At 58.1% G+C, this 27,859-nt stretch overlaps 2 protein-coding genes across 9 annotated transcripts in view; one reads left to right on the forward strand and one right to left on the reverse strand.

Annotated features, from left to right (window-relative positions):
* The window catches only part of IL34 (interleukin 34), a 43,874-nt gene extending 39,268 nt beyond the window's left edge, over positions 1-4,606 (forward strand). For 2 of the 5 annotated variants that reach the window (XM_027119336.1, XM_027119337.1), the window contains exons 5-8: positions 225-302; positions 590-781; positions 3,560-3,692; positions 3,925-4,606. In XM_027119336.1, the coding sequence (XP_026975137.1) occupies positions 225-302; positions 590-781; positions 3,560-3,692; positions 3,925-4,097 (576 nt within the window). In that variant the 3' untranslated portion in view covers positions 4,098-4,606. The remainder of the gene's footprint in view (positions 1-224; positions 303-589; positions 782-3,559; positions 3,693-3,924) is intronic. The other 3 variants (XM_027119339.1, XM_027119338.1, XM_027119340.1) reach the window with 3 other exon arrangements.
* Positions 4,607-5,135: 529 nt separating this feature from the next.
* Positions 5,136-27,786, reverse strand: MTSS2 (MTSS I-BAR domain containing 2). Of its 4 annotated transcripts, none has more exons than XM_027119324.1 (15): positions 26,133-27,786; positions 21,232-21,293; positions 21,070-21,143; positions 20,130-20,214; positions 19,954-20,045; positions 19,793-19,867; positions 19,442-19,450; positions 18,319-18,476; positions 18,001-18,108; positions 16,964-17,061; positions 15,223-15,349; positions 9,348-9,422; positions 8,871-9,047; positions 8,521-8,686; positions 5,136-8,437 (listed from the first exon to the last, which is right to left on the reverse strand). In XM_027119324.1, the coding sequence occupies exons 1-15, from the start codon at positions 26,199-26,201 to the stop codon at positions 7,659-7,661; spliced, it is 2,154 nt and encodes a 717-aa protein (XP_026975125.1). In that variant the 5' UTR covers positions 26,202-27,786; the 3' UTR covers positions 5,136-7,658. The 4 variants fall into 4 exon arrangements, with proteins under 4 accessions (XP_026975125.1, XP_026975123.1, XP_026975126.1 ...); XM_027119322.1 differs by having other exon boundaries at positions 15,223-15,445; XM_027119325.1 differs by lacking the exon at positions 19,442-19,450.
* Between the last annotated feature and the right edge of the window lie 73 nt (positions 27,787-27,859).

A 27,859-nucleotide genomic window follows, 5' to 3' on the forward strand; every position in this document is an offset into this window, starting at 1 on the left:
TTTGGCCCGAGACTTATGCCTTAACATGTTTTGTTTTGTTTCACCTTCCCTGTGTCCCAGAGGAAAGAGCTGTCTTTATCCCAACTGGGAGCCAAGCACATGTTTTCTGTAGAGGACCACCGCTGCCATCAAGGGCCGGTCCTGCATCAAATTCTTCTCCGAGGTTGGGGGAGTCTGAGCAATTTCTGACTCTGATCTCATCCTTTGTTCTTGTATCTCCCCAGAAACACTACTTCCCCATCAACTACAGGGTCAGTGTGCCTTATGAGGGGGTACTCCGAATGGCCAACATCACCAGGCTGGTGAGAATCCCCCCTCTGGAATGGGGAGGCCCCCGCCTCCTGGGACATCCTGTGGGCCCTGCCTGGAGGCACATTGGTCTGGGAAGATCCTGTTGCCAGGGGTCTTTCCTGGCCCCTCAAGCAAGCCTGCCCTTGGCTCAGGCCCCAGGTGCCCCTCCCACCTCATCCACAGTGGATGCCCGTGGTCTGCCCCCTGTGCAGGGCAAATGTGGGGGGCGGTCAGAGCTGTGGGGGGCAGGCCCAGAGGCTCCTGTCTGGGGTTTCAATAATTTCTCCTGTCCCTGCAGCAGAGGGCCCGGGTGAGCCAACAGGAGCTGCGGTATCTGTGGGTCTTGGTGAGTCTCAGTGCTACTGAGTGGGTGCAGGAGGTGCTGCTCGAGGGCCATCCATCCTGGAAGTACCTGGAGGAGGTACATACGCTGCTGCTGGATGTCAAGCAAGGCCTCCCGGTGAGCCGTGCGGAGGTGCAGGTGGCCAGGGTGGGTGCGTGCGTGTGTGTGTGTGTGTGTGTGTGTGTGTGTGTGTGGCCAAAAACTATCAAGGGAGAAGGTAAAGGCATGGAAAGTTCTGGCATGTCCTGGAGAGTGTGGGAGAAATGGGGGGGGCAGGGTGGTGGATTGGGCTTGGGGGGCAAGAGATGCGCCTGAGACCCTGTTATGCTCTGCAACCCTGGGCGAGTCATTGATCCCTCTCACTTTATTTCCACATCTAAGAAAAGAGGGAAAGGGGGAGGGATAGATGGGTGGAGCACAGGGGGGTTGAGGGCGATGAAACTTTTCTGTATGATGGTGTAACGGTGAGTATAATTGCATTTGTCAAAGCCCATTGAATGTACAACAGAAAGAGTGAACCCTAACGTAAATGGATCTTAATTAATAATAATAATAGAGGTTCCCGATCGCTGCCTGTTCAGCAGTGTTGATCGGAGGCCTGGGGGATACGTCTTCCAAAAAGCCTAGAGAGTAAGGTGACGGGGTCGGTGTGTATCCTCGCAGGCCATGTGTGTGCCATGGGACCCCTCCCCACACCCCCGCCTTGCCCTACTGACCCCCCCAGCCCTCCTTAGGACCCTGGTACACAACTGCCCTGGGGCCCCACCTGCTGCCCAGCAAGAACAGCCAACAGGATGCCAACTGTGAGCTGCTGCTGACACCAGGGCTCGGGGCCAGCACCTGCTTTTGCAGCTGCCGAGAACTTTGTGGAGGCTCTCCATTCTGGCGGGGACCGGGAGACCCAGCCACTTCCTTGGTGGCTTTCTTGTGCCTGTGGGCGGAGGGGGGGGGGCGCGTTGGAGCTGACCTGGGGAACGGACTGTGTTCCATCCTCAGTTTTTCTTGGGAGTGTCTCTGGCTCTGTGAGCTCTGCTGAGCTGGGAAGGAGATTGTGGGTAGACTGAGGCCCTGCCCACCTGGGCTCTTCAGATTGAACCAGCTTGTTTTTTTAAAGATTTTTTTTTTTTTTTTGATGTGGACCATTTTCAAAGTCTTTATTGAATTTGTTACAATATTGCTTCTCTTTTATGCTTTTGTTTTTGACCATGAGGCATGTGGGATCTTAGCTCCCCAACCAGGGATTGAACCCGCACCCGCTGCATTGGAAGGCGAAGTCTTAACCACTGGACCGCCAGGGAAGTCCCTGAACCAACTTTTAACCTCTTCTTTCTCACAATGTTAATGGTTGACGGCCCGTTCCATATGTGCCCAACATCTATGGGGCAGTGGGTCCTCCCTCTAGGGAGAGGGCCATGGGCATGGGCCCCTTGGCCCTCCTGCCACCCTCACTTCTCTCTCTAAGCCTTTGTATATTAGTTTTTGGGGACTGCCGTCACAAATTACTACCAACTGGTGGCTTAAAACAACAGAAATTATTCTATCGCAGTTCTGTAGACCAGAAGTCTGAAATCAAGGTGTCAGCAGGACCATGCTCCCTCCAAAGGCTGCAGAGGAGGATCTCTCCCACCTCTTCCAGCCTCTGGTGGCTGGTGGTGTTCTTGGCTTGTGCAGCATCACTCCACCCTCCGCCTCTGTCTTCACATGGCCTCTCCCTCTGTGTCCCAGAGAAGGACCTGTGTCCTTTCCCTTACAAGGACAACAGTCATTGGATCTAGGGCCCACCATAAATCCAGACTGATCTCACCTGGAGATCCCTGACTTAATTACATCTGCATAGACCCCATTTCCAAACAGGTCACATTCTCAGGTACTAGGGATTTGGGCCTTGGACAGAGCTTTTTTAGGGGGTTGTGGGGCAGGGGGACACACAGTTCAATCTAGAACACTTCACTTTTAGGAACGTCCTTCCCCAGCTCAGGTCCCGTGTTTCCTCCTGCTCCATGTCTTTTTTTTTTTTTAAGTATTATTTATTTATTTATACATACATTTATTTATTTTTATGTTTGGCTGCGTTCGGTCTTCGTTGCTGTGCGCGGGCTTTCTCTAGTTACGGCGAGCGGGGGCTACTCTATGTTGTGGTGCGTGGGCTTCTCAGCGGTGGCTTGTCTTTGTTGCGGAGCACGGGCTCTAGGCGCGTGGGCTTCAGTAGTTGTGGCATACAAGGGCTCAGTAGTTGTGGCGCATGGGCTTAGTTGCTCTGTGGCATGTGTGATCTTCCCGGACCAGGGTTTGAACCCGTGTCCCCTGCAGTGGCAGGCGGATTCTTAACTACTGCGCCACCAGGGAAGTCCCGTGCTCTGTGTCTTCTACGACAGTTCTGGCCCCTGCTCTGTCCCTCCCATGGTGCCTGGTGCTCCCCACACCAAGTTCCTTTTGTTAAGTGTTGTGGAGAGGAGCCCCCGAGCTTGGAGCCGGAGACCCAGCCCCTGTCAGTGTGCCTAGTGCGCCTCACGATATGACCGACCTTCCTGAGGGTCCTGTCTCTTCTTCATGGGAGTCGGTGTGGGTCTTTGCATCCTGAAGGACAGTGTCCCTGGGATAGGGACTTCTCATATGGTGGTGGCCGGGCCTGGGCTAGAACAGCAAGGATGCCCCCACCTCCTCCCTGTCTGGCCTGCCCCTAGGAGAGGAAAAGAGAAGCTTCTGTGTGTTGTGCTTGAGTGAGGGACATCGAGGGAGCTCCTCCCAGGAAAAATGGCACCTGCAGGAAGGAGAGAAATGGCTCTCAGGCGTCCTGGTCACAGGGATCTCTTGTCCTTCTTCCAGGCAGGACAGCCACCACCACCCCGCCCCCCAGAGCTCTCCTGGGATCTCTTCACAGGCTGGGCGTGGCACCTGTGGTCCTTAAGGTTTCCTCCCTTTCAGGGTGTGGAGGTCAGCCCCCAGGTGGAAGCAGTGTTGTCCCTCTTGAGTGCCCCAGGAAGCCTGAAGCCAGTGCGGCCCAAAGCTCTGCTGGACAACTGCTTGCGGGTCATGGAGCTGTTGTACTGCTCTTGCTGTAAGGAGCTCTGAGGGGCTGGGGGTGGGACACTGGGTGTCTGAGCCCAGGTCGCTGAGCAGAGCTGGGACCCTCCTCAGCATGCCCTCTGCTTCCCAGGACTACAGGCCGTTTCTGGAAGCTGAGATGGGCCCTGGGTACAGGGAGGACAGTGTGGCTTGGTCTGGGGATGAGCGGGGTGTTGACCAGTCCTGCAGTCTTATTTGTGTCTGTGTGTTTGTGTTGCCTGCAGGTAAACAAAGCCCTGTCTTAAACTGGCAGGATTGTGAGGTGCCAAGGCCTCAGCCTCACGGCCCGGAGCCCTCGTCACAGTGTGTGGCCGCCCAGCTATACCCCCTGCGCCAGCAGCCCCCCGCCTCCCTGCCCCACCCCCCGGCATTCACGGCTGGAGCCCCGGCTCAGTGAAGCTGCTGAGGGCACAGGGCGAAGGCCGCCTGCCCTGAGTGGGCTGCATGGTAACTGGGTGGGGCAGCTGGAGGAGCTCCTGCAGGAGACGGACTGGGCCTGAGGCTTCTCTGGGTGGTGGTGGGGAGCCCCTCTTGGGAGGGGAGACCCTAGAGGGGCATTTCTCCTTTGAGGGGGACTCAGTGCCTGAGAAGGGTTCAGCTTCCCGCCTTCCATACCTCCCATGGTCTCACCTGGAGCAGTGGGCGCTGGGGGCACCTGAAGGTCAATGACGACAGAGCTTACAGCCCCTCCTGGCACTGCCCGGGCTGCCCTCTTCCCTGAGGGCAGGACTGACCGTCTCCTAAGCCCAAAGAGGTGAGAGCTGTACCAGGTGGGCATGGGGGTGGGGACACGCCTCGGCAAGGCCAGGGAGAGGGCAGCAAAGCTGGGGAGAGGGCATAGCCAAATGCCACATCTTGCCACAGTTCCCTTTATTTTTTCTATTAAACACCTGCTTTGTTTTGGTTTGTTTTGGTTTGCTTTGCATCTTCGAGGGTGAACCTGGAGAAGGCCCACCTGGAGAAGGCCGCTTTCCCCTCCTGCCAGGTGCAGGAGGCAGGAGGAGGGGCATGGGCTGATCTGGCCCTGGGGCCTCGGTCTGAGGATTCAGATGTGGAGTGGTCAGGGCCTTAGCCAGGGCCCTGGAATGGTAGATATTTGCGGGACGGAGTTCCTTCCAGCCCTGCCCCAGCCCCTGAAGCCTTAGCCAGCCTGACTGCTGGGGGGGGGGTTTATCTCCCACAGTGCATCCTGGCCACGGCCCTCTTCCCCTCCATCTGGCAGCCCCAAGACCGCCCCCAGCAGGGACAGAGCTGAGGCATTCAAAGGCATGGGTCCTGGCACGAGACCCGGCGACTCCTGCACGCCCCCCCACCCCCCCCATCACGGAGCCCTGCAGGGAGCCCCGCCCCCAGCGGGGATCTGGGATGGGATGGGCAAGGGCTGGGGTGCTGGCAGGTGAGCAGCGGTGGAGAAAGCCAGGTGGAGGCAGGGGTGTTAATTACAGTACAACTTTATTAATACTGGAATCTTCACAGTGCATTTGTTACTTGTAGCAGTGACTATTTAAATCAAGGAGAGGGTGGGTTGCAGGGGCGTGGGGGGGGGGAAGGAGAGGATCATTTATCCAAAAACTGACAGAAAGAAAAGAAACAAAATGGTTCAGATGGGATGGGGGTGGTGAGGGGGTGGTGGAGGGAAGAAAAAGTGAGTAGGAACCAGGAGGGGGAGCCTGGGGTGGGGAAATAAATTAAAAAAAGGAACAAGTTAACAGCACCAGAAAAGTTACTTCAGTCAAAAGACACTTTTTGAAAAGAATATTTCTCTGTACAAAAAGAAAAATGAAACAAACGTAAAGAAGTCCCCCAAACCAAAGTTTGTGATGCGGAATGGCTGGCTCGGATCCCAAAGGGGTGGGCCTGCAAGGTGGTCACTAAATGGACGCGAGGCGATCAAGGGGATGGAGGAGTTATGTACAGCCCTGGGGCGGGGGGGCTTGGAGGGGAAGGGCGCCACTGGAGTATGGGTGGGTGGGGGGCAGCTGTGCCGCACCCACCCCCTCCCTGGGTCTCCGAAGCCACCTCCCCCTCCCCAGGGGCAAGCTCTTCCTCATGGGGACTCAGCTCTCCCCCCACCCCACTACCCCTTACCCTGCTCACATCACATAACCTGCATCTTAAATCAGCCCACCTGGGCAAACCCTGTGGCGAGGGGCAGTGTAAGCCCCGCCCCAAGCCTTCAAATACAGGCCATCTGCTCTCCCGCCCCCTTCCTCGCCCCGGCCCTCCTCCAGGTGTGGTGCGCTTAGCAAGTCTCCTTTCTCCGACCTAGCGACTTACAGGTACGTTCTCCACCCGCCTTCGGGGACCCCGCCGGGCTCCATATACTCAGGGGCATCCTTGGTTCCCCACACCCGCCTGGCTGCCGTGCCTGGACCCCAGTTTCCGGCACAAGAACTACCAGGAGCCTGGGCTCCATCCAGACCAGGAAAAGCCAGCTCTCCTGACCCCGGGAGGGGCCCCTGCCCCGTGACCCTGCCGCCCTGGGCTGCCTTGCGGGGCCGCAGGAAGTCCTCCGCTCGCACTTGGCACACGTGCTTTTACCTGCTTGGAGCTGGCGCGCAACATGGCGCGGGGGCACTTGCCACCTCGCTCCCCGCCGCCCGGACCATCCTGGGAGGGCGGCTCCTCTGACAACAGAGTCAAAGCTAATCTCCTCCCACTGCCCCCCACCCCCACCCCTTGGTCCGCAGCAGACTGACAGGAGGCCCAGCCCCCAGCCCTTTCCAACCTCACCGCGGCTTTGCTCCGGACGCTGGAGAGAAGAGCTGCTCTCTGGCCTCCGGAGCCATTAGGCCCTCCTCCTGCCACAGGCCCAACGCCAGTGTGGGCCCCCCCGACCCCGTCCCTCAGGCACTCTTGGACACACCCTGTACCGTCTACCCTGTCCCCACAAGCAGTCCTTGTCCGGTCAGCTCATTTTATTGTGTGTTCTTAAAAGAACCCCCTCCCGTCCCTCCCCCCACCCCCACCCCCAGCTCCAGCCCCCATCCCCAGGGGTGGCTGAAACCATCACGGCATCCGAAAGCAGCTCCTGGGGGACTGGCCAGGTGACCCCTAGCCTCTGGACTCCTTCCCCGCTGCCCAGCCCCGCCCTGCCTCCAACCCCAGCCACCCCTGGGGGGAGGGGATGCTGCTTCAGGGTCCCCAGCCTCCTCCAAGCAGGTCCCCTGCATGTCTTCCCCAAGAGGCTTGACTTGGGCCCAGGCCCCCTTCCCCGACAACGACGACGACGGCGGCGACGGCAGCTGGGCTCCCAGCTGCAACCTCCCCAACCCCCCCCACCCCGTGTCCCCAACAGCCAGCCATCCCGTAGAGCTTTCTCAGCAAACCAGATACCTTAGCCGGTTGGGCCCCTGGCCCCTGCACAGCTGCTCCCCGTCGGCCCTGCTCTCCGAAGGAGAGGAGCCTGGAGAGGCAGAGAGATGAGACGGTGGAGGAGGGAGGAGGAGGGGGCTCAGTCAGGGCAGGGTGGACTAGCATTCCGGCAGAGCCCGAGGCCACCGTCCCTGGGGAGATGGCGAGAAGCCGGGCCAGGCTAGCTAAGCGGTGGCACTGTGGGCCCACCCAGGCTGGTGGGACCGGGAGAGGCTGGCCCGGCCCTGCTGCTGTGGGCAGGGAGCGTGGCTCTGGGGCTCACCCACACCAGGAAAAGGCAGGGCCCGGAAGGAGGAAGAGGAGGGACAGAGTGGGCAAGCAAAGGTTGAAACAGGCTCCAAATCCAAGTTCCAGGCCCGCAGGCTCCGTCCTGGCGAGGTTTGTTAAAGAAGTCATTTCCTGTTTAAACCTTGAAATCCAAGATGGGTGTCTCTTTCCAATAAAGTAGCTTTGCCTCATATGACTTCAAAAAAAAAAAAAAAAAAGCTTGCCTGGCTCTGCTCTCTCCTGACTGTGCCTTTGCTCTGAAGTGGCCGCTGCCCACCGACCAGGCCACCTGCCTCGCCCAGGCCAGAGGGTGGGATCACAAGATGCGGGGCGCCGACCTGTCGTTGGTGACGGTCCTGCGGAGCCGCACCCCGCGCCGGATGGCCACCAGCATGTCTTCAGCCGGGGGGTCGCTGGTGGCAGCGGGGGGCGGGGTGGGAGTCTCCTCCACAGGGGTGGCCGACAGGGCAGTGGGGAAAGGGAACTGGCCCTCGCCCAGGGCGTGGGCACCTGCCACCAGCTCCCCGAGCTTCTCCACCAGGCTGTGCCGGTTGGCAGCCAGCTGCTGCTGCTGCTCGTCGCCCTCAGCCGCCAGCCCAGCCCCCGGCCCCGGGTAGCTGGCGGCCTCGGGGGACGGGCTGCCCCAGGCTGTGTTGGGCAGGCTGAGCCTCTTCGGGGAGGCCCTGGCCAGGTCCGGGGCCAGGGGCGAGGCGGCCTCGTCGGTGTAGAAGACACACTCCTCGCTGCCCGCCCGCGTGGGCCCCACGTAGCCGGGGGAGTCGGGCACCGTGGGCGTCTTCACGGGGACGATGGGTGGCCGGATGGGGATGGGGCCGGCGCTGGAGAGGGTGCGGCGCACGGCGGGCTTGGTGGAGGGCGTGCGGCGGATGGTGGCCACGCCAGGGGGTGCGCCCGAGGTGGTGGGCAGCCCGGCGGTGGGCAGCCCCGCAGTGGAGGCCGGGCGCTTGGTCTGGATCAGGCGGCGGTAGTTCTGGGCGATGTTGCTGTTGCGAGGGATGGTGGATGACTTGTCGAACTCGGGTGGGCCCTCCCCGTCTGCGTCCCCGTTCACTGAGTAGCAGTCGTAGTCGGAGCCTGGGGGGCACGGGATGCGGTGGGCCTGGGGCCCTGGGGGCCTGTGAAGGCCCAGCCGCCTGCCCCCGGCCCCCGGGGCCTACCTTGGGAGGGGATGGTGTCCTCGGAGCAGGAGGGCGTGGTGGTCTGTGTGCTGTAGCCGCTCGAGTACTGCAGGGAGTCCCGGCTGCTCTTCTGGTGCTCCAGGCTCAGGCCGCGGGTCAGCACCATGGCCAGGTCACTGGCCGCGGGGGACACCTCCTCACCGTGCTGGGGGTGGTAAGACTGCAGGCTGAAGCCTTGCTCCCCGCTTCCCCCTCAGCCCGGACTGCAGGCAGCCCCCAACAGGCTGAGCAGTCTGAGCTGGCCCTGCGACCACTTGCCTGGCCTCCTGAAGGTGACCTAGGAGTGAAGGTGGGGCCCTGGTTGGGCTGCCCAGGGAATTGCCGCTTACCTTGGCTGCGATGGTGGCAGGGGACATGCGGGGTCGCGGGGCCTCCTCTCCACTGGGGCCCAGGGTGCCCCCGACAGCCGGGCCTGGCTCTGTGTCTCGGAGGAGCTCCACTCGGTCCTTCCTCCGCTGCAGGGTGCTGCCTGAGGGCTGCTCGTGGGGGCCGGCCTTGGCCCAGTCCTGCAGGGCATGGCCAAGGGGGCCCTCACTGTTGTTGAAGTTCAGGGTTTCCAGACCCACATGGGGCCTCAGGCTCACAATCATGGCCAAGGACAGAGCACGGAGGGTGCTGTGACACCCCAGTCCTGCCAGGCCCAGGGGCAGGATGGGGAGCCCCGGGAGGGAAAGATGTGAGCGTGTGGGGAGTGGCTGCAGGTGGTGCCCAGGAGGCCTGTCTCGCGGGGAGCAAGTGCTTCGTGCACGCCCCTCTGGTTGAACCTGGGCCCTCCCTGTGTCCCGCTGTGGGTGGGAAGCACTGACCGTGGTAGGGGAGCTGCACTCGCTGACGGACTGGCAGGTTTCCGAGGCCTCGGAGGATGCTGAGCTGGAGGACTTCTGCCACGCAGAGGCGAGCAGGCAGGAGGATGGGCGGGGAGGCAGGACGAGAGGAGGGAACAGATCTGGTCACAGCGCTGGCATGCAGCAGGGCCTGCTGACTCAGCATCCCCACCCCAGGCCCTCCAGGGCCACGGCCACGGCCGAGCGTATGCAGTGGAAGGCAGCACCCAGAGCGCACACCATGGGCAATGACCTGCCCCCCAGCCCAGCCCGATAACCACACACTTTGAGGATTAACAAGAAGGCTGGCTGCTGATGGCCTGGATGTGGTGGGCAGGGAAAGAGCGATACTCAGGAGGGCAGCGGGGTGCTGGCGTGAACTGCCGGGTTGATGTGCCACTGTTTTCTCAGAAGGGCAGGCCTGGGGGAGGAATGGAGTCCAGAGTTCCATCCTATACATGTTAAGCTGAGCTGCCTGTTAGGTATCTATGCCCAGATGCAATGCAGGCAATTGTATTTCCAGTCTGGAGTTTAGGGAGAAGTCAGGTTTGGAACCACAAATCCAGCAGCCGTCGGACAGAATAAAGTCACCTAGGCAGTCAGGATGACGGTGGTTAGAGAAAAGGTTCAAGGACGTCAGGCCGACATTCAGTGCTTTGGAAGAAGAGGATGGCCCAGCGAACAGGAGTGACAGGAGCTGCTGGTGGCGTGGAGGAAGACCACGAGCAGGTGATGTCACAGAATCAGGGGAAGAACCTGACACGCAAAGGAGGGAGGGGCAGTTGTGCTCGGCTGCTGGGGGTCCGTGCACATGAGGCGGAGGGGTGTCTGTGCAGACCTCCAGAACTGTTTCACAGAATGGTGGGGCAGAAGCCCACTGAGGACAGGACCGAGGGTGCCCAGGAGGCTGCTGCTCTGGACAGTGGCAGGAATTAGGTGCCCTGGAGGCCCCCCAACTCAAAACAACAAAGAGGGACTTCCCCGGTGGTCCAGTGGTTAAGTCTCTGCACTCCCAGTGCAGGGGGCCTGGGTTTGATCCCTGGTCAGGGAACTAGATCCCACATGCATGCCACAACTAACACCCGGCACAGCCAAATAAATAAATACATAAATAACAAAGAACAACAACAACAGAGAATGAAGAAAAAAGCAAGGGCAGAAACAGGACCATGAGGGTCCCCAGGGCAGAGGCTGGCTTCAGCACTGTGGTTGAGAGACTGGGCAAGTGGCAAGGTGGAGAGCTCACCCTGTTGATGACCCAAATTAAACCTGGAAGGGAACTAATCAGTAGCACCTCTCCAGATCCTGTACCAGCCAAGTAAGATTCTCTAAATCACCCTGGTTTAGACTCCCAGATCTTTTTAATAGTTTATGATGAGCCAAGATGACTAAAATAAAAGGAGCTAAACTCTATAGGTAAGGATTCGGAGGAAATAATAAACACATGTAGAATTTTACCAATATAATTGTTAAGACAAAAATAAAAAAGGAAAAAAGTATTTGGAAAACAGCGGAAAAATTCAACACCCATTCACGGAAAACAAAACACTTAGACTAGCAATAGAAAGGAACTTCCTTCATCTGATAAAGAGTTATCTACAAAAATATCAATACTTTTCTTTCTGAGGTTGGAAAAAGATAAGGATGACCACTTCTCTATTTAGCACTGGAAGTTCTAGCAGTGCAATAAAGCATGAAAAAGAAGTAAAAAGCAAAAGGATTGGCAAAGAAGAAAATGGTTGTTTGTAAAAGACATGACTGTGTATGTATTATAGAATATTCAAAAGACCTAATATGTGTTTTTAGTGAGGTTATTGGATACAAGATCAACATAGAAAAAAAATCAAATTGCTAAATATCAGCAGCTAAAAAACAAGTAAAAGACTCTGAAAAAAGCCGAAATAATTTAAAATAGCAACAATAAACATCAGATACCCAGGGCAAAAAATCCAGCAGATGTGCAAGATCCTCACATGAAAACTGCAAAATATTATTGAGAGAAGGTAAAGCCATCATAAATGGAGAGACATATGCAATCCCAGTCAGAATCCCAGGGGTTGTTTTTTGTTTTTTTTTAGTGGAAACTGACAAGCTGATATTAAAATTTATAAGGAAATGCAAAGGGCCAAAAACTGACAAGGTAATATTGAAGAATATGAAAGCTGGAGGACTTTTATTACCAGATATCAAGACTTTTTATAAAGCTATTAATAATTGAGATGGTGTGGTATTGGTACAAGAACAGACAAATCAACCAGTGGAATAGAATACAAACTCCAGAAACAGCTATGCATTCACAGACACCTGTTTGATGACAAAGGTTAACACACTACAGTGCAGTGGAAGAAAAGATGGTATTTTCAAAAAATTGTCAATTAGATATTCATATGGAAAAAAAGACCTCTACCTCACCACACACACACACACACACACACACACACACACACACAAAATGAATTCCAGATGAGCTGCAGATCTAAATGAAGAAAAGGTAAAACAAAAAGGCTTTTTTTGGAGGAAAACATCTTTGTGACCTTAGAGTACACAAAAATACCTCAAACAGGACAGAAAAAGCAATAACAATTGAAAAAAAAATGGATAAATTGGACACACATTAAAATTAAGAACTTTAGGTCATTAAAAGACCCCATCAAGGGAGTAAAACAGCAATCCACAGAATCAGAGAAGATTATCAGATGAAAAGACTTGTATCCACAATATATAAGAAGTTCTACAAATCAACAAGAAAAAGACAGACAACCTAGGAGAGAAAAATAAGCAAAAGATCTGAACAGGTCCTTCACAAAAAGAGGATATCCAAATGGCCTTTAAAAGTATGAAAAGGTGTTCAACCTCATTAGTCATCAGGGAAATACAAATTAAAGACACAGGGCACTATGATATAACACCTATCAGAACGGCTCAAATGAAAAGGATACCAAGGTCTGGTGAGGAGGTGGAATAGCAGTAAACCACTGCTGTGCTCTTCCTGCCCATTTGATTATGGGAAGACATCAGAGACACTCAAGATGAGGGATATTCTATGAAATACATAACCAGTATTCAAAAGTCATTTAAGAGGGACTGAGGAGCCATTATAGACTGGAGAAGCCTAAAGAGAGACAATAATAAAATGCAAGGTAGGGTCCTGTGTTGGATCCTGGACTCCTGGACCAGGAAAAGGACGTTAGTGAGAAAGCTGGCAAAATGTGAAGAGTCTGTTGACTAGTTAACAGTATTGTGCCTGTGTTAATTTCCTGGTTTTGAAAATTGTTTGGTAGTTATGTGAGATGTTAACATCCGGGGAGACTGTGGGGAGGGTGGGTGGGAACTCTGCACTCTTTTTACAGATTTTCTACAAGGCTAAAATTATTTCAGAATTAAAAAAAAAACAAACCCTTAACGGATAAGTTAAATAGCTATAAAATAGAGAAAAAGTACATTGGAAGATGGACCTGAAGAAATTATCCAGAGAAACAAAGAGATGGGAAATATGACAGTGAAGAAACACACAAATGAAAGTAAAAATAAAGAGATAATGGTTGACGGGCTTCCCTGGTGGTGCAGTGGTTAAGAACCTGCCTGCCAATGCAGGGGACACGGGTTCGAGCCCTGGTCCAGGAAGATCCCACATGCCGCGGAGCAACTAAGCCCGTGTACCACAACTACTGAGCCTGTGCTCTAGAGCCTGCAAGCCACAACTACTGAGGCCTGCACGTCTAGAGCCTGTGCTCCGCAACAAGAGAAGTCACCGCAATGAGAAGCCCGCGCACCGCGATGAAGAGCAGCCCCCACTCGCCGAAACTAGAGAAAGCCCACGTGCAGCAACAAAGACCCAACTCAGCCAAAAAAAAATAAATAAGTAAATTTATATATATGAAAAAAAAGAGAGATAATGGTTGAAAATTCCTAGAACGAATGAAAAACATGAATACAGAGATAGAGAAACACAAACACACCAAGTGAGATTAAACAAAAACAAATCCACAATTAGATACATTGTAGAAAAACTAAAGTGGCCAAAGAGAGAAGTCAGATCATTCACAAAGGCACAACAGTGACTGACAGCGGACGTTACAACCAGCCACAGAATCCAGAACACAGGGGGAATATGTCTTCAAAATGTGGAAACGGAGTAACTGTCACCCCAGAATTGCATCCCTGGCAAAACTAACTTTCAAGAAAGAGGAAAAATATAAAGCATGTTTACAGATAAACAAAAACTGAGCTTACTACTACAGACCCATTCTAAAAGAACTTCTAAAGGACATATTTTACTTCAGAAAGAAGGAAAGTGACCTTAGAAGGAAGATGGGATACAAGGAAAAAATGAACAAAAAAAGTGTAAACACATATGGGTAAATCTAAACATACAGATACTGTATGTATAAAATAATGATAAAATTAAGAAGAAAAATGTCAATCATGGGGATGATTAAAAAGGAGATATATATAGCTTATAAGGGGAGGGAGTGGGTGACTGAAGTTAAAATATACGTTAAGGTCCTTGAATTATTCAGGAGGTGGGGCTGTGACTTTGCTACGGATGCATGGTAAAATTTCAAGGTAACCCGTAAAAGAAATGAAATAAGAAGTATAACTTAAAATCCAGTAGAAGGAAAATAATGGGGAAAGGAAAAAACAAAAAGCAAGAGAAGAGACAAAAGCAGCACAGAAAAAGCAGAATGAATAGAAAGAAAAAAGTAAGACAGAAGTCTAAATATGCCAGTAATCATAATAAATGTGAATGGACTAAAAACGTCAATTAAGAGATTGTCAGATTGGATAAGAAAAGAAAATCTAGGCATATGCTGTTTATAAGAGACTCATCTAAAACATAAGGACGTAGTGAGCTTAAAAGCTAAGAGACAGAAAATGATACCATAAACATGGAGCAAAATAAAGCTGAAGGAGTTGTAGTAATATCAAAACAGACTTTAAGCTAGAAAACATAAAAGTAACAGAAGATCAACTACATCACGTTAGGAGATTCAGTTCACTAAGAAGAGTTAACATTTTGAAGTTGTATGAACCTAATAAAATAGTCTCAAAATATATAAAGCAAACGGATAGAACTATATGGGAGAAATGAACAATTCCAGCTTTTCAATTACTGATAGGTAAAGCAGACAGGAGTGAATGGGGAATGAGGTAGAGGTGGTCAGTGTGGACAAGTCTTTTGAGAAGTTTTGCTGTGAAGGAGAGACTAGGTGGCTGGAGGAGAACATGGAGGAAGGGAGGGCTTTTAAGATGGATGATACTAGAGCATGTGTTTGTGTACTGACAGGGATGAGCCAGCAGAGGAGGGGAGACTGGCAATGCAGTGGGGACATCCTTGGGCAAGAGGGCAGGAAAAGAGAGAATGCTGAGCTTAAATGGAGGCACTCGCCATGATGGGGAAGGACAGCACCCTGGGCATGTGGCCTGACCTCCCTCTGTCTTCTGCTGTAGTTCCTCTGTTTCCATCTCACTGAGGCTGCAGGATCTGAGCCTGCATCTGAAGAGATTCTTGGGCCAGTCTCTGTGTTCAGAATGAGCTGGCCAAAGTGTGGAGAAGGGGGAGGATGTCTGCAGATCCTGGGGCTCCTGCGGGGGTGCCTCCTAGGGCCAGCCACTCCATCACAGCCAGCCTATGCAGGGGGAGGGTCACAAGGCACCAGAGCTGGTAAGCTGCTCTAAGACCTTCCAACTCTCCTTAGCCTTGAGGCAGTGAGTTGAGGTTGGTCCTCAATGTGGTGGCCCTGGGGACCTCCAGGGCTAGTCTCAACAGCTGTAGGTGGCCCCCAACGTGGATGGCCTGAGGCTGGCATGAGGCTACTGCACCCTACCCCAGGTGGTTCAGCAGATGCCCCCTCACCTGGCTGGTGACGTCTGAAGGCATGGGCGAGGGGGGCTTGGAGTAGGTGGCATCCTGGGAGATGAAGCCAGAGTCGTGGGAGGAGACACTGGAGAGGCGGGCGCTGGCGGTGGCCGGCTGTGCCAGGCTGCGGTAGCGACAGGTGGAACCAGGTGAGTATGTTTGGGCACCCCCAGGCCACGGGGCTCCGCCACCCTTGGCACTGCTACTGCTGCTGGGGGCGCTGGGGAAGTGAAGGGGGGTGCACAGCAGCCAGACAGGGAGACACAGGGGTGTGTGTGGAAGGGTGACAGACGAGGGTGGGGGAGAGAGGTGAGGGGCAAAGGAAGGAAAAGACAATGTCAGACTACAAGGTCCTGAGACCAAAGTGCCACAGAGGAGCTGGGTTCCAGGACTGTGGGACAGAGTGGGGCCTGGGCAGGGGACCACACTGAAGAGCTGGCCCAGCACCTGCCCCCGGAGCACCCCAGTGCTACCTCCTGCTCTGCCATCAAGAACAGGAGACCTTAGGTTAACAAGGAAGAAACGGGGTCACCCAGCATCAAAGAGTTTCCCAGTTAGGCTACAGCCAGACATAAGTCTGATCATGACTGTCTTCTCAAAGTCTGATATTTGCTATCAAATCCTAATTGAACGTCTACTGCGTGGTGACGGTCTGTGTGGGGCTTGGACTCACCATTGCCCTCATCCTTTCCGCCCCCTGAAGGGTGTCCAGCCCTCTGTAGTTCATATCCTCTATGCAACCATTTCATCCCTGGGCAACGTTCCTGGCAATGAGGTCGCCTTCCTCCTGAGCATGACCGGGAAGGTCCCCAGCCTCCACCCTTGGTCATGGGTGTCCCCTGCAATCAACTCTCCCCTCCTGTGCCAGTCACCCACCCGGGGGCTGAAGAGCCGCCAGTTGACGTGGACCCTCCTCTCCCTGCAGGAGCCGCTGACTGCTGTGCCTGCCTTACCGCCCATGCCCCAGTTGCCCAGCCAAGGTGGATCTGGGGAAAGGGTGCCTGGCACAGAGGGGTCTCCCCACCAGGAACTCGCACTATGCTCACTGCCCTCCCGCCGAGGAGCCTTGAATCTTAAATAGCTCTCCCAATCCCACCCAGGAAGTGCTCCTGCACCTGAGCCTGACCGGTGACCGAGCAAGACCTTTGGCCTCTCTTTGGCTCTGCAAGACCTCGGGGCCCAGCTTAGGCTGAGGTTCGGGCCTGTGGCAGCTGCCCAGGCACCAGCTCTCAGGAACTAGCCAGGCTGCAGTGTCCATAAGGTAATAATCCTGTAGCCTCAGCGCATGTTCCCCAATGCCTCCACAGCCCTCCCCATCTTAGATTCTTACTATTGCCCCAGCACTGTGTTGAGCCTGGCAGAGTCTAGTGGTTAAATGCTGGGATTCCGTACCTCAGCTTTTCCTTCTGTGAAATGGAGACAACACCATACCTGATACGGTGGTGTTAGGATTCAATGAAGAAAATGCATAAAGCATTTAGCACGGCACCTGGTGCACACTTATAGCTCCATAAATGAAGCTGCTGCCCCTCCGCCCGCCCCCAACACACGCCTGCACTAGCAGCAGTCTTGCAACGAGAGAAGTTTCCCCTATGCTTGCAGATTCCTTGGTGACGTAGGAGTTGTGTGAATTCTGGGGCCCTGAAGCTATTCTTGATGCAGTTTTGGTGGGACCTTCCCGATTCCTTGCTGCAGTACCCCTGCCCCTCCCTGCACCCCACTTCAGCCCCCCACTGACCTGCACATACTGGACTTCCGGGAGCTGGAGCTGCTGGGCGATGAGGGTGGGGTCTGGTAGGACCAGCTGTAGTCTGAGCCCTTCAAGTCTTTGATTACCTGGATGGACATGAATGGGGTCACTGGAAGCAGCCCTGCCCTGCAGAGAGCCTCATCCTTTTCCTGGGCCTCCCCTCCGAGGGCTAGTAGGGCCAGAGGCCCCCTGCTGTCTTCCCAATTGAGAACCGGGCCCCAAAGAAGATCCCTGGGAGTCTGAAGCCCCCTGCCCCCCAGCCTTTTCCTAACACAAGCTCCTCACTCAGGGGCAGGAAGCAGGGCTGCCAGAGGGCTGGGGGGGATGCCTGGGGAGATTCTGCCCCCTCTGCTTCTCAGGGAAGCTGCGCAGGCCAGGACGTGGGAGAACCTGGTGATCCTGAGGACTCACTGTCGCTGGCAGAGGAGCCAGGCCAGAGTGACCACGAAGGACACCACGGGGTTCAAATCCTGGCTCTGCTCTGCTCTCGGGCAAGTTCCTGGGTCTCTCCTGGGTTTCTCCCGTGAAATGCAGCCGATCATTCCTATCTTAGAGGGCCACTGGGGTGAATGAATGAGGTGACCCATGGGAAGTGCTCCGTGTGGGCTGGGCACACAGTAGGCGCCTAGCGAGAGCAACGCCACGGCGCTGTCAGGTAGGGCCGACCCTAGTGCAATGGGAGCATGGTGGTGAGGCGAAGTGGGCAGGGCAGCACACGGGGGCAGGAGCGTCTGGGTCCAGGGGAGCTGACGGGTCTGGGTGTGGATGGCAGGTAGGCATCATCAGGCCTTGCTTTCTCAGGGGGATCCTGCGGGTCTGGGACTTCCACCCATCTGCTCTCGATATAAGGCCCCCATTGGGTCCTGGGCACACCACCCCTCACCTGGGCAGATGCTCCTAGATCCCCACAGGTGGCCCTCTGTGTCCAGCTGCCTCCTCCAAATGCTGTCCCCTTTTCTCCTCTATCATCCCCAACCAAGGGCAAGCCATCCCCTCCCCTGTCCTGTCCCCAGGGCTGGCCGCACCTGCTCGCTGGCGGGCGGCAGCTTGTGTGGCTCCGCGGTCAGCACCACCAGGTCATCGATGATGCCCTGCAGGTGGGTGATCTCTCCCAGCATGGTCAGCTCGCCGTTCTGATGGAGCAGTGAGTCAGCCTCTCGGCCCCGCCCCTGCCCATGCACCCTGGAGGGCCAGGCCACACTGGGTCTCCCCTCCCTCACCCCTTCCCACCAACCAACGCTGCTTGGGCTGATGGAGGCTCCCAAATCATGGTTCTTGGGAACCCCTCAACTAGCCCAATGGTGGAGACGCTCAGAACGCCTCTCTGCTCCCGAGGAACCCACCACCACAGGCTGCAGGAAGGTGATAAAGGTGCAGAAGCGGCCACGCTCCTCAATCAGGGCCCGGCGCACCGCCTGCTTCTCCGTCTCCTCCAGCAGCAGGTACATGTCGTTCACGTCCTGCAGGGCACTGTCCAGCTGGGGCTGCAGGTCTCCTTTCCCTGGAGGGGTTGGGAGGAGAGGCCACGCTGGGGATGCCGGCCCGGCCCACTGCATCCATAGCTCAGACCCCGTGGTGGTGTCCCTGGTCGTGGGGCTGGGCACTGCCATGGGGGCCAGGGGACTGGGGAGGGCAGTCGGGACGCTGGGGCTTGTGGAAGGGCTGGTCCCCAGAGCAGACAGAGAGGACAGATAAACAAAGCACACAGGAAAGATACCAAAGCTGCGAAGCCACCCAGGTCCTGGGGTGAGCAGAGCCCTGGGCAGCCCCAGGGCCGCCCTTGGTGCAGCTGTGCTCAGGGGAGCCCAGTGGCAGCCTCCACAAGAGCTGAGACTTCCACCCCCCAGGATACCCTCACCGCCCACGGGATGGTGGCCCCTCACGTCCCAGGGCACAGGGAGGAGGAAGGGAAGCAGGACAAAGTAGAGCGTGGGGGGCACAGCTGTAGGCCAGGCCACGAGGGGGTGTAGGGGCCAAGAGGGCTAGGGACTGGGCCCAGGGGACAGGGAACGGGGTGCCTCCGTGTGGGTCCCCCCTCAGCTCAGGGAATGATGCACAAGGACAGCAACAGCGACACCAAGAAGCGGCGAGAGAGACACGGAGAGGCGAGAAGATGATGTAAAGGAGACAGTGAGACAGGAAGTGGGGAGGCAAGAGGTAAGGACTCTGGGAGGGCCTGGCGGGGGCGGGGCAGCCAGGGCCTGTGTCCCCACCCTGCCCGGTCCAACCCCTCTTGGCCTGGCAGACTGACCCAGCAGTGGCCCCGGACTCATCCCTGGCCAGGGGCCCCAGGGGCCCCAAGGGGACTGTGCCCCAGGCCCCTCCCTCGCTGGACCGACCGCCTTCCTCGCTCTTCCTTGGCCTGGAGAGGCTCCTTCCACTGGCCCTGAGCTGGGGGAGACAGACAAATGCGACAAGGACGACAAGGACGGGAGGAGCAGCTGGAGGGATGGACATCTGACTTACCAAGTAGCTCTACAGGAAGGATTGGGACGAGGAGAGGAGAGGAGAGACAGAGAAAGAAAGAATGTGTGAAAGACAGCCGGATGGACAGAGCCACTCCTGGGGGTGGGGGGGGTGGGGTCTGGGGGTGCCTGGGCCTGTTGGCCTCCTGCTGCCTCCCTGGGAGGGGAGGTCCTGGGTCGGGTCTGGGGTGCAAGGTGCTCCCTCTGCCCCACCCAACAGGTTGGAGGGTTCTGTGTGCGGGATAGGACCCCTCAGGCCAGGATGATGCCCTGGGGTGCCCCACAGGGCAGCGGGGGATACAGAGCGGGGCCCCGTGGGGCTGTGCCTCTGTGGGCCAGCTCTGGGCTCTACCTTTGCGTGCTTTCTTCTGCAGCTTCAGCGTGTCTGAAGATTTCTTCTTGATCTCATGCCTGGCTCGTTTGTACTCTGTGCAAGGGATGAGAAAGGAGCCCTGTGACGGCGGTTTCTGCCCAGTTGGGGGGCGGGAAGCACGGGCCGAGCCCCAGACCCACCTTTTGCGTGGTCCTTGTCCAGCTGGTTGGCCGACTTCTTCCAGTCCTCGATGCGCTCCTGCAGTGGGTTGATGAGGCTCTCCAGGAGCGCACTGTGGGCGGGGGCAAGAGGGTCAGGTCCACCATGGAGGTGTCCCCGTGACACGCCCCCCTCCCCGACCACAGCGCCCACTCACTTGGTGAACTGCCGCAGCTTGGTCTCGATGCTGCGGTGGCGCATGCACATGCGCGTGAGCGCCGAGCCGATATCCCGCGTGGCCCCTGGCGAGGCAAGCGCGCAGCATGTGAACGGGCCCGCTGGGGCTTCTGCAGTCCCGGCCTCAGGCCACGAGGGGGCGCACCGGCCCGCGAAGACCGAGCCGGCACCCCGCGCCCCGCCCCCCAGCTTTCCGCAATCCTGCCGGCCCCAGCAGGCGACTTGATCTCTTCTCAGTATTTACCAAGGCCCTCCTCCGTACGGGACCAAGGTCCTGCCCATCCTGGCTATGCCAGCCTCCTGCAGCTGCGGCTGCTCTGCTGGTCGGGCCAGGAGCTGCCCTTCACCCCAGCTGGGAAAGGCTGGCATCAAAGACATCCAAAGATCCAACCAAAATCCCCTCCTGCCCTACCAGGAACCCCCTCCAGGTGTGCCCAGATGCAGGTGTGAGAGTGCCAGCATGCGCCCACTGCCTTGGTTCTCACCACCCAAAGGAGCCGGGGACCCAGGTCCCTGCTCCTCGGACCAGAATGTAGAGGAGATGCCAAGGCCAACAGGGAATGTTCACCTGCCCTCTGTGCTCTCGGAAGGGCAGAAGGCGGTGGAAAAGAAGAAGCCACAGTCAAACTCACCATAGGGAAGCATGAACAACTGTGGCTGAGGGGTCAAACCAGCCGCCCAGAAGCGAGAAGGGAACCCCCCTTTGTAACATCCTGTCATCTTTCGCCCACTCCTGCTTGCATGCCTCTAATGACGAGAGGCTCACTCTCTCCACAAAAAGCCCATTCCATTAGGGAGCAGAACTCAAGGTCCCAACTCTGGGCCTGGTGTCCTCTTCCCAGTTCATATTCCACTCAGCCTTTCCAGCTTCCAAGCCCAACCTGGGGCATCCCCAACCTCCAGCCATGCCCCCTCCCTACCTCGGGTGTTGGTGGCCATGTCAGCCACTTTCTGGAAGGCATCCAGGAAGGCCACAGCAGCCAGCACAGTGGTCCTGGGGAGATGGACAGCGGGATGGTCTGTGGGTGAGGTGGCTTTGCTACCCATTCCCTCCCCAGCTGGGGCACCCTCAGCAGCCTCACCTCAGCTGGGAATGCAGCTTTGTGGCCTTGGAGTTGAAGTCCTCCCAGATGGGGTAGGAGCTCTGCAGAGGAGATAGGAGAGGAAGGGAGACTCCATGAGGACTGCAGGGCTCTACCTGGGCTGGGCTCCCCACATGCCTGGGTCCAGACTCTGGGCAGTTTCCAAGACAGCAGCCCTGCCTCTGCGGAGCGGAAGGCGACCAAGGACAGAGATCTGGGGCATGAAGAAGGCCTGGCCCTGGGAACAGGCACCTTTGCCCATTCCTCCCTTCCTGACAGTCAGGAACTCTGGCCCACTGTCTGCAATGGTGGCCCACATCCTCAACGGAGATGGAAACAGTGAATGGCAGGTCCTGTCTCCTTGGGGATGGGAGGGGCCTGGCAGGGAATCTGGGCTGAGCCACATGAGGGGCACTATGTTCCCCCGACACAGCCCAGGATGGTCCACATGGCATGGGGGCAGAGGCACAGTGCCAGGGCTCAAGGCATGCTAGGTCTAAACTGGGGCCTCTGGGGCCCCCACCCTGTGCCCTGGAAGGAACTGCCAGCCCGGCCATCCATCCATCCCGGGCCAGCAGAGGTGGCTCCCAGGCCCGGGGAGGCTCTGGCTGCTTCAGAGGCTGGCCAGCCTGCCTGGGACAGTCAGGCCCCAGGCTGAATGGGGCCTTGTGCGGCCAACAGAGCCACCTTTCTCCACCCCTGGCTCCCCTCCCCTCCTGGGGACACAGTGTGGCCTTTATCCCAGCCTGGCCCAAAGTTCTGAGTTGGGAGGGGGTTTCCCAGTAGGGAAGCCAGGCTCTTGGTGATCAAGTTGTCCAGTGAGATCAAGGGGTTTTTCTGGCTAATGGGCCCTCGCATGGCTGTTGGGTCCTGGCCCAATGGCCCTGTGGAAGACTTGATCCTTGAAGGGGAGCTTCAGGCCGGCAAAGCCCCTAGCCCCAAAGTGCTGCTGACCTTCCCTTCCATGTGGGATGGGATGCTGGGAGCTGGGGCTTTTCCGGTGGAAAGGGGGAAGGCAGAGACCCCAGTCCCCAAGGCCTCAGAGGGAGGCTTTGCCAGGCTGGAACCCCAGGGACAGGGCCAGCCTGCAGGGGTGGGGAGAACAGGGCTGCTTCTGGGAGCCTCAGAAACTCCCTCCCCTCCCAGCCCAGCCCAACCAGTGGCCAGGGAAAGCAAATATTTGAGAAGTTCACACAGGCTGGAGCGGGAAGGGGGAGGCTGTGCATGGGCTGTCTCCGTGCGGCACGGCTCAGGGTAAAGGAGCCCGGGAGGCCACCCCTGACAGTCCTGAGGGCCTGGCGCCCTCCCTCACCTCAACACCCTCAGCCCTAAGCCTTGCCAAGGCCTCCAGGGAGGAGGGATGATGCTGTGGGTACAGGGGTCCAGAGGCACCGTCCTGGCCCCCAGAAAACCTAAGCACCCCCAGCAGCCTCTGGGCAGTCTCAGAGGGCAGCAGGCTGGGAGAAGCTGGGAAGACACAGGTCCCTACCCCATTAAAGTCCCCGGCTGGGGCCCACCCCGATGCCTCTGCCCAGCCAGGATGGCTCCAACCCAGACCCTCACAGCCTTGGCTTTCCTGGTGGAGAGGGGACAGGATGGGGCATGGGGGAGGCCAGGCCCAGTCCCTCCTCAGCAGATGGACAGGAGCACCTGGGTCTCTAAGGACCTGAGACTCCACCTCCCACTAGTAACTCATGAGGACCCCAGAGGTGAGGTTGAGGGGCCGAAGCAGCCAGGGCCCCAGGGGTGTCCTCAGTCTTCACCTGGACCTGTGCCCTCACGTGGGCCGCACCCTGGCTGTCAGGTTCTAGGACCCTGGGTTGTTATCACTAGTGACAGGGACTGCTACTGTTGATCAAGAGCGTGCGGTGGGCCAGGCACTGTGTGATCGCATGGAATCCTTACAATGACCCTGTGAAATGAATACTGTTGTCACCCCCATTCTACAGACGAGGAAACTGAGGCTCAGAGAGATTAACCGGCTTGCCCAAGGCCATCGAGTGCCAGGGTCAGGATCTGATCCCTTGTCTGACTAGTCACTACACATCAGGGATCCACCCCCCACCACTTCTGGAATGCACGGAGACGAATACTTGGGCATCAAGGGTGGGTAGGGGGCAGGAACTACGTGGATGGGAGAGACGCCCAGCTCTGCCCCCAGAGCAGTGGGCTGCTCTGGAGGGGAGAGGTTACATGCTCACTAGAGGTGCTCAAGTGGATGGGATGAGACCGATATGGAGGCTGCAGGGCCCCAGGCCCCTGGCCCCCGTACACTATCTCTGACCGGGCCCTGGACTGTGCAGGTGAGCGACTCAGGCTGCAATCCCAGAGAGGGGTCTTTCTGGGTGGCCTTGGGCCAGGGCATCCTCTCTGAGCCTTGTCTGCTCACCTGTAAGGTCAGGATGGGAAGTGTACCGATGTCAGCAGGTCAGTATGGAGACTGCATGGAAAGCACTAGCACAGTGCCCGGCACACAGTAAATGCTAGGTTAATGCTGGCAGACAGAGCAGACACTTGACCCCTGCTTCTCTGCCAGGAGCCTCTCCCACCTGGCCAGGGCCTATGTGTCCGGGTGACACTCCCCACTCTCGAGGGCAGGCAAAGATTATGACCCTGTTTTCTGGATGGGCCAGTGCTGCTGAAGGTGAGGCCTGGGGCTGAGGCAGAGCCCTGGGTGCCACACCCAGCCCTGTCATCTTGGGCAAGTCCCTGCCCTTCTCTGGGATTCGATGGGCATCTGAGCTAAATGAGGCACAGCAGGCAGGCCCCCTCCCGATCCCTGAGCTACTGTCTACACCTGAGCTACACCCCGGCCCTCCCGAGGGCCCCCTCCCGATCCCTGAGCTACTGTCCTCCTCCAGGCCCCCCAGCCTCCAGGTGTAGGTCCTCCTCCCCCTACTCTGCCTCTCCCATGCCAGGGTCTGGGCCTCCAGGAGGGCTGGGGTGTGCTGTTGTGGGGCCTGTGGCCGTGCTTGCCCTGTGTGGAGGGGCCTCACAGGTAAGCTCAGTCTCCTCAACCTGGCCACGTTCCTCTACGGAAACCCTGCTGCTTCTGTGGCTCAGGCCACAGAAGGAAACAGCCAGAAGCTGTCCCTCAAATCCAGATGATCGACCTCCAGGTGGCCCGGTCCCCTGCTCTGTCCCTGGCCCAAACACATGCATGTGTCGTAGGTATATCGGGACTTGGCATCACCGCAGGTGAAACCTCTCCCAGTTCGCTTCCACATGTCAGAAAATCCTGCCTCAATCACTTGTTACAATCTGGGCCCATTTCCTTCTATCTCATCCCAAAGTGCCTTGCAAATTGCCTGGAGAGGGAGGGAGACAGTCCTGCCCCTCTGCTCTGTGCAAAAGCTGCTGCTCTCTGCAGTGTTTGTGGAGAGGATGCCAGAAGGAGGAGGGTGTGGGAAGGTCCCCCCCTCTGCCAGCCCTGGGAATGGTTCGGGGAGGGTTGTCTGGGCTGCTTGGTCCCAGGAAGGAAACCCGGTGCCAGGGCTGTGATGTCCACAGGGCAGGAGGGGCTGCTGAGGGCAGAGAGAGGCCAGGACTTTTGGGGGCCGGCAGAAGCAGCTTGGAGTGGAGTTGCAGGGGATGGAGCTCTCAGGGGAGCACCCTACACGGGGGCAGTGAGTGGCACCTATGCATGCTGCTAACCCTGTAGTTCCTAGTGAGGGTGGCTCCAGTTCTCCTGGGGGTGGGGGTGGGGGCGCAGGGATCTGGCAGCTGCCCCTGGGGCTGTTCCCCTGGCAGCACTGGGAGCCCCCCGAAGGGCCTGCTTGGGCACTGTGGTGTGTCCTCCCGGGGCCTGCGACGTCACAGTAGGATTCTATGTTGTGTACTTGGGAGTGTGAGACAGGTTGTGAGGGTGGGGGTCTGACGAGGTCCCAGTTCTCTCCCCTGCTCTTCCCCTGCCCCACAGGCCTGCCCCAGAGGGGAAGGGTAGAAACGCTGCTTCCTGGTCCCCGTCCTGTCGTCGGAGCTGCCCTTCTTCTCTGCCTAGTCAGCCTGGGGCGGCCCTGCCAAACCCTAGCCTCTTTGGGGGAGAGGATCCCCCTCACTCCCTAGACCACCAGTGAGAGGGGAGGTCAGGGAGTGTCCAGCAGTCTCCTTAATGACCTTGAGCCAGGCCTCAGTTTCCCCACCTGGTGAGCCAGCGGTGGGCCAGGAATTGGTGGCCCGCTGCAGCCTGACCTTGGGTAATCATGGGGAGGGGCTGGAGCTGACAGCCCTTCCCTGGGGCTGCTCCATCAACCCAACCTTCTCCCTCCTCCTCCCAAGGTGGGGACAGAAGCCTTGGGATGCAGGAACGCTCCTCGTGGAGACCTTGGAGTCCTGGATCTTGTTTTTGGGGACCCGGGCAGCGGGTGCGGAGGCCGAGGCCGGCAGGGAAGGAGTTAACGGTTCCCTGCTTTATTATTTTTCCCTGCTTTGGCGGTGACAGCATTGTCTGGGCTCCCGGGCCGTCGTGGGCGGGGGAGTGGGGGGGATGGTGGTGGTAGGGGGCGGAGGCCGGAGAGACCCCGGGCCCGTTAAAGGGCCGTGGAGTCGCTCCCGGAGCCAAACCCCATTCATGGTTTGGGGGTCTGGGGCGCGGGGAGCCCGCGTGTGCGCAGGCTCGGGTCTGGTCCCCAAGGGGGCGCTGCGACCCGGGCGACCCGGGGCTTGGACCCCGGGCACCGCACGGACACCCCGACACACGAGCACCCACACCCCCCAAGACGGGCACCCAGAGACCCGGGCGCACGGCAGTCGCAGGCCAGAGGCGCTCAGACAAACAGACACGGCGGCGCACGGACACAGCGGGGCACGGCTGCCCGCCGCCACGCGTCCCCAGAGGGGGCACGCACCCGCACAAGCACCCGCGCGCCCGCAGGGCGGCCAGCCCCGCCGCGCCCTGTTACCTTCATGTCGTTGACGATGGCCTGGAAGAGCCCTCCCAGGGCGCCGCACTCCTTCTCCGCCGTCTCCATGCTCGGGCCGGGCGGCAGCGTCGGCGGCGGGGCGCAGGCTGGGTGAGGGGACCCAGGCCGCGGCGGCTTTCGCTCCGAGGCCGGGTCGGGCCTGCAGCCTCCGGGCTGCGCTCAGCGGCCGGCCGCGCCGCGCTCGGGGATCGCGGGCCGCCGCGGGGCGGCGCGGGCCATGTCGCGGCGGGGCTGGCGGGCGGCGCAGGGACTGGAGCGGCGTCCGTAATCCGAGCCGCCGAGGCTTGGACGTCACGTGGATGCGCGGAGGGAGGGCCGTGGGGAGGGGCAGGGCCGTGGCGGGAGGGGTCTGTGGGAAAGACCGGGCGAGCTCCGGCCCATTCACCAGGAATGGAGCCCGGGCTTTGAAATCCGAGCCCCGGCGCGGCCGAACTGGTCGGGCTAGAGGGCCCGGCAGGCGCAGGCGCCACCGCGCTTCGGGGGCGGCGCTGGGGCGGGGCTGCCCGGCTTGCCCGCGGGAGTGGGACCAGTGGTTGGGTGCCCGCTCCGGGAAGGTGCCCAACACCACCACCCACTCCAGCCTTTGGTCTCTGGCCGGTGTGTGTGTGTGTGTATGTCGGGGTGCGTGTGTGTGTGTCGGTGTGTGTGTGTCGGGGGGTGGGTGTTCCCGCGCTTTAAGAAGAGGGGGGCAGGCTGGGGTCCTCGGGGCGCATCCCGTGGGACGGCTACACCACCCTCAGCAGGGGCGCACAGTGCCCTGGAAGCCACCCGCCTTGGAACGTTTTATCCCCGGCACAGAAGGGTTTGGACCCTCCTCCGGAAGTTCTGTGGCTCCTTTTCCAAGCAGTGCCAGTGCCGATGCCACCTGCATGGGGTGCCCCAGGCCGGGCCTTTGGGGGTGGCGGTGTACTAGTCCTCAAGCAACCTCTTTCCTCCGGTTGGGGCCATGTGGGACCAGCAGAACAGAGGTGGGCCACTGTCCCGTCTCTGACGCCAGGGTACCCACGTATGAGGATGCATGTGTGTGTACGTTGGCCATGGTGAGTTCAGTCTGTCATCCTGTTCTGGAGACTCCAGGCAGGGAAACCCACCCTCCCGGCCCTATGCTGGGGCTCTGAGGAAAAGCCCGCACAAGATCCTTCTCTTCTATTCCAGGGGCCCACAAGAGCCACTTGGGAGATCATAGGCCAATCCGAGGCTTCCCAAAGCCTGGGGTCAGGTGGACTCTGGCTTATAGGTTTGGTGAGCTAAGGCTCATTTAGCCAAATCAAGGGGTGGGGATGTGGGAAGCCCAACCCCTGCCCCGCCCAACTCCCTGCACTGGTCTGGGCCTTCCCCTCCATCCCCAGTGACCTGGAACGTTCTGCAGTGTGCCCCTTCATTCAGAAACTCCTGAGGCTCAGTTCATCTGTCTAATGGGGACATGTCCCATGCCCCCCGGGCGGGGGGTTGTCAGGATGGAAAAGTCAGATTAGGTGCCTGAGAAGGCAGGGTTCAGGGGGCCAGGCCAGTGCTTTGTGCTCTCCAGGAAGAAGGGGCTGGTTCTACAGAGGTAAGGGCTGGGCCCAAGGCCCACACCCGTCAGGTGAGTGTGCAGAGAGCGACCAGCCTCTCCTGGCAGAGCCAGCACTCCTGGGACCACCATGAGAACAAATCTCTAGGACAGGCAGCAAGGTCCTGGGGCAACTGCAGCACCAGGCGGGGGC

This window comes from Aethalodelphis obliquidens, unplaced genomic scaffold (assembly GCF_003676395.1).
Source record: "Aethalodelphis obliquidens isolate GAN/ISIS:26980383/991018 unplaced genomic scaffold, ASM367639v1 scaffold20, whole genome shotgun sequence".
Lineage (NCBI taxonomy): Eukaryota > Metazoa > Chordata > Mammalia > Artiodactyla > Delphinidae > Aethalodelphis > Aethalodelphis obliquidens.

Excerpts from the sequence above, each read along its gene's own strand:
- MTSS2 (XM_027119322.1), bottom strand. The coding sequence starts at position 26,201 with ATGGAGACGGCGGAGAAGGAGTGCGGCGCCCTGGGAGGGCTCTTCCAG. Across the intron at positions 17,062-18,000 it reads TGCCGCCCGCCAGCGAGCAG|GTAATCAAAGACTTGAAGGG; the intron begins GTGCGGCCAGCC and ends ATGTCCATCCAG. Across the intron at positions 8,687-8,870 it reads CTGCCACCATCGCAGCCAAG|CACGGTGAGGAGGTGTCCCC; the intron begins GTAAGCGGCAAT and ends TACCACCCCCAG.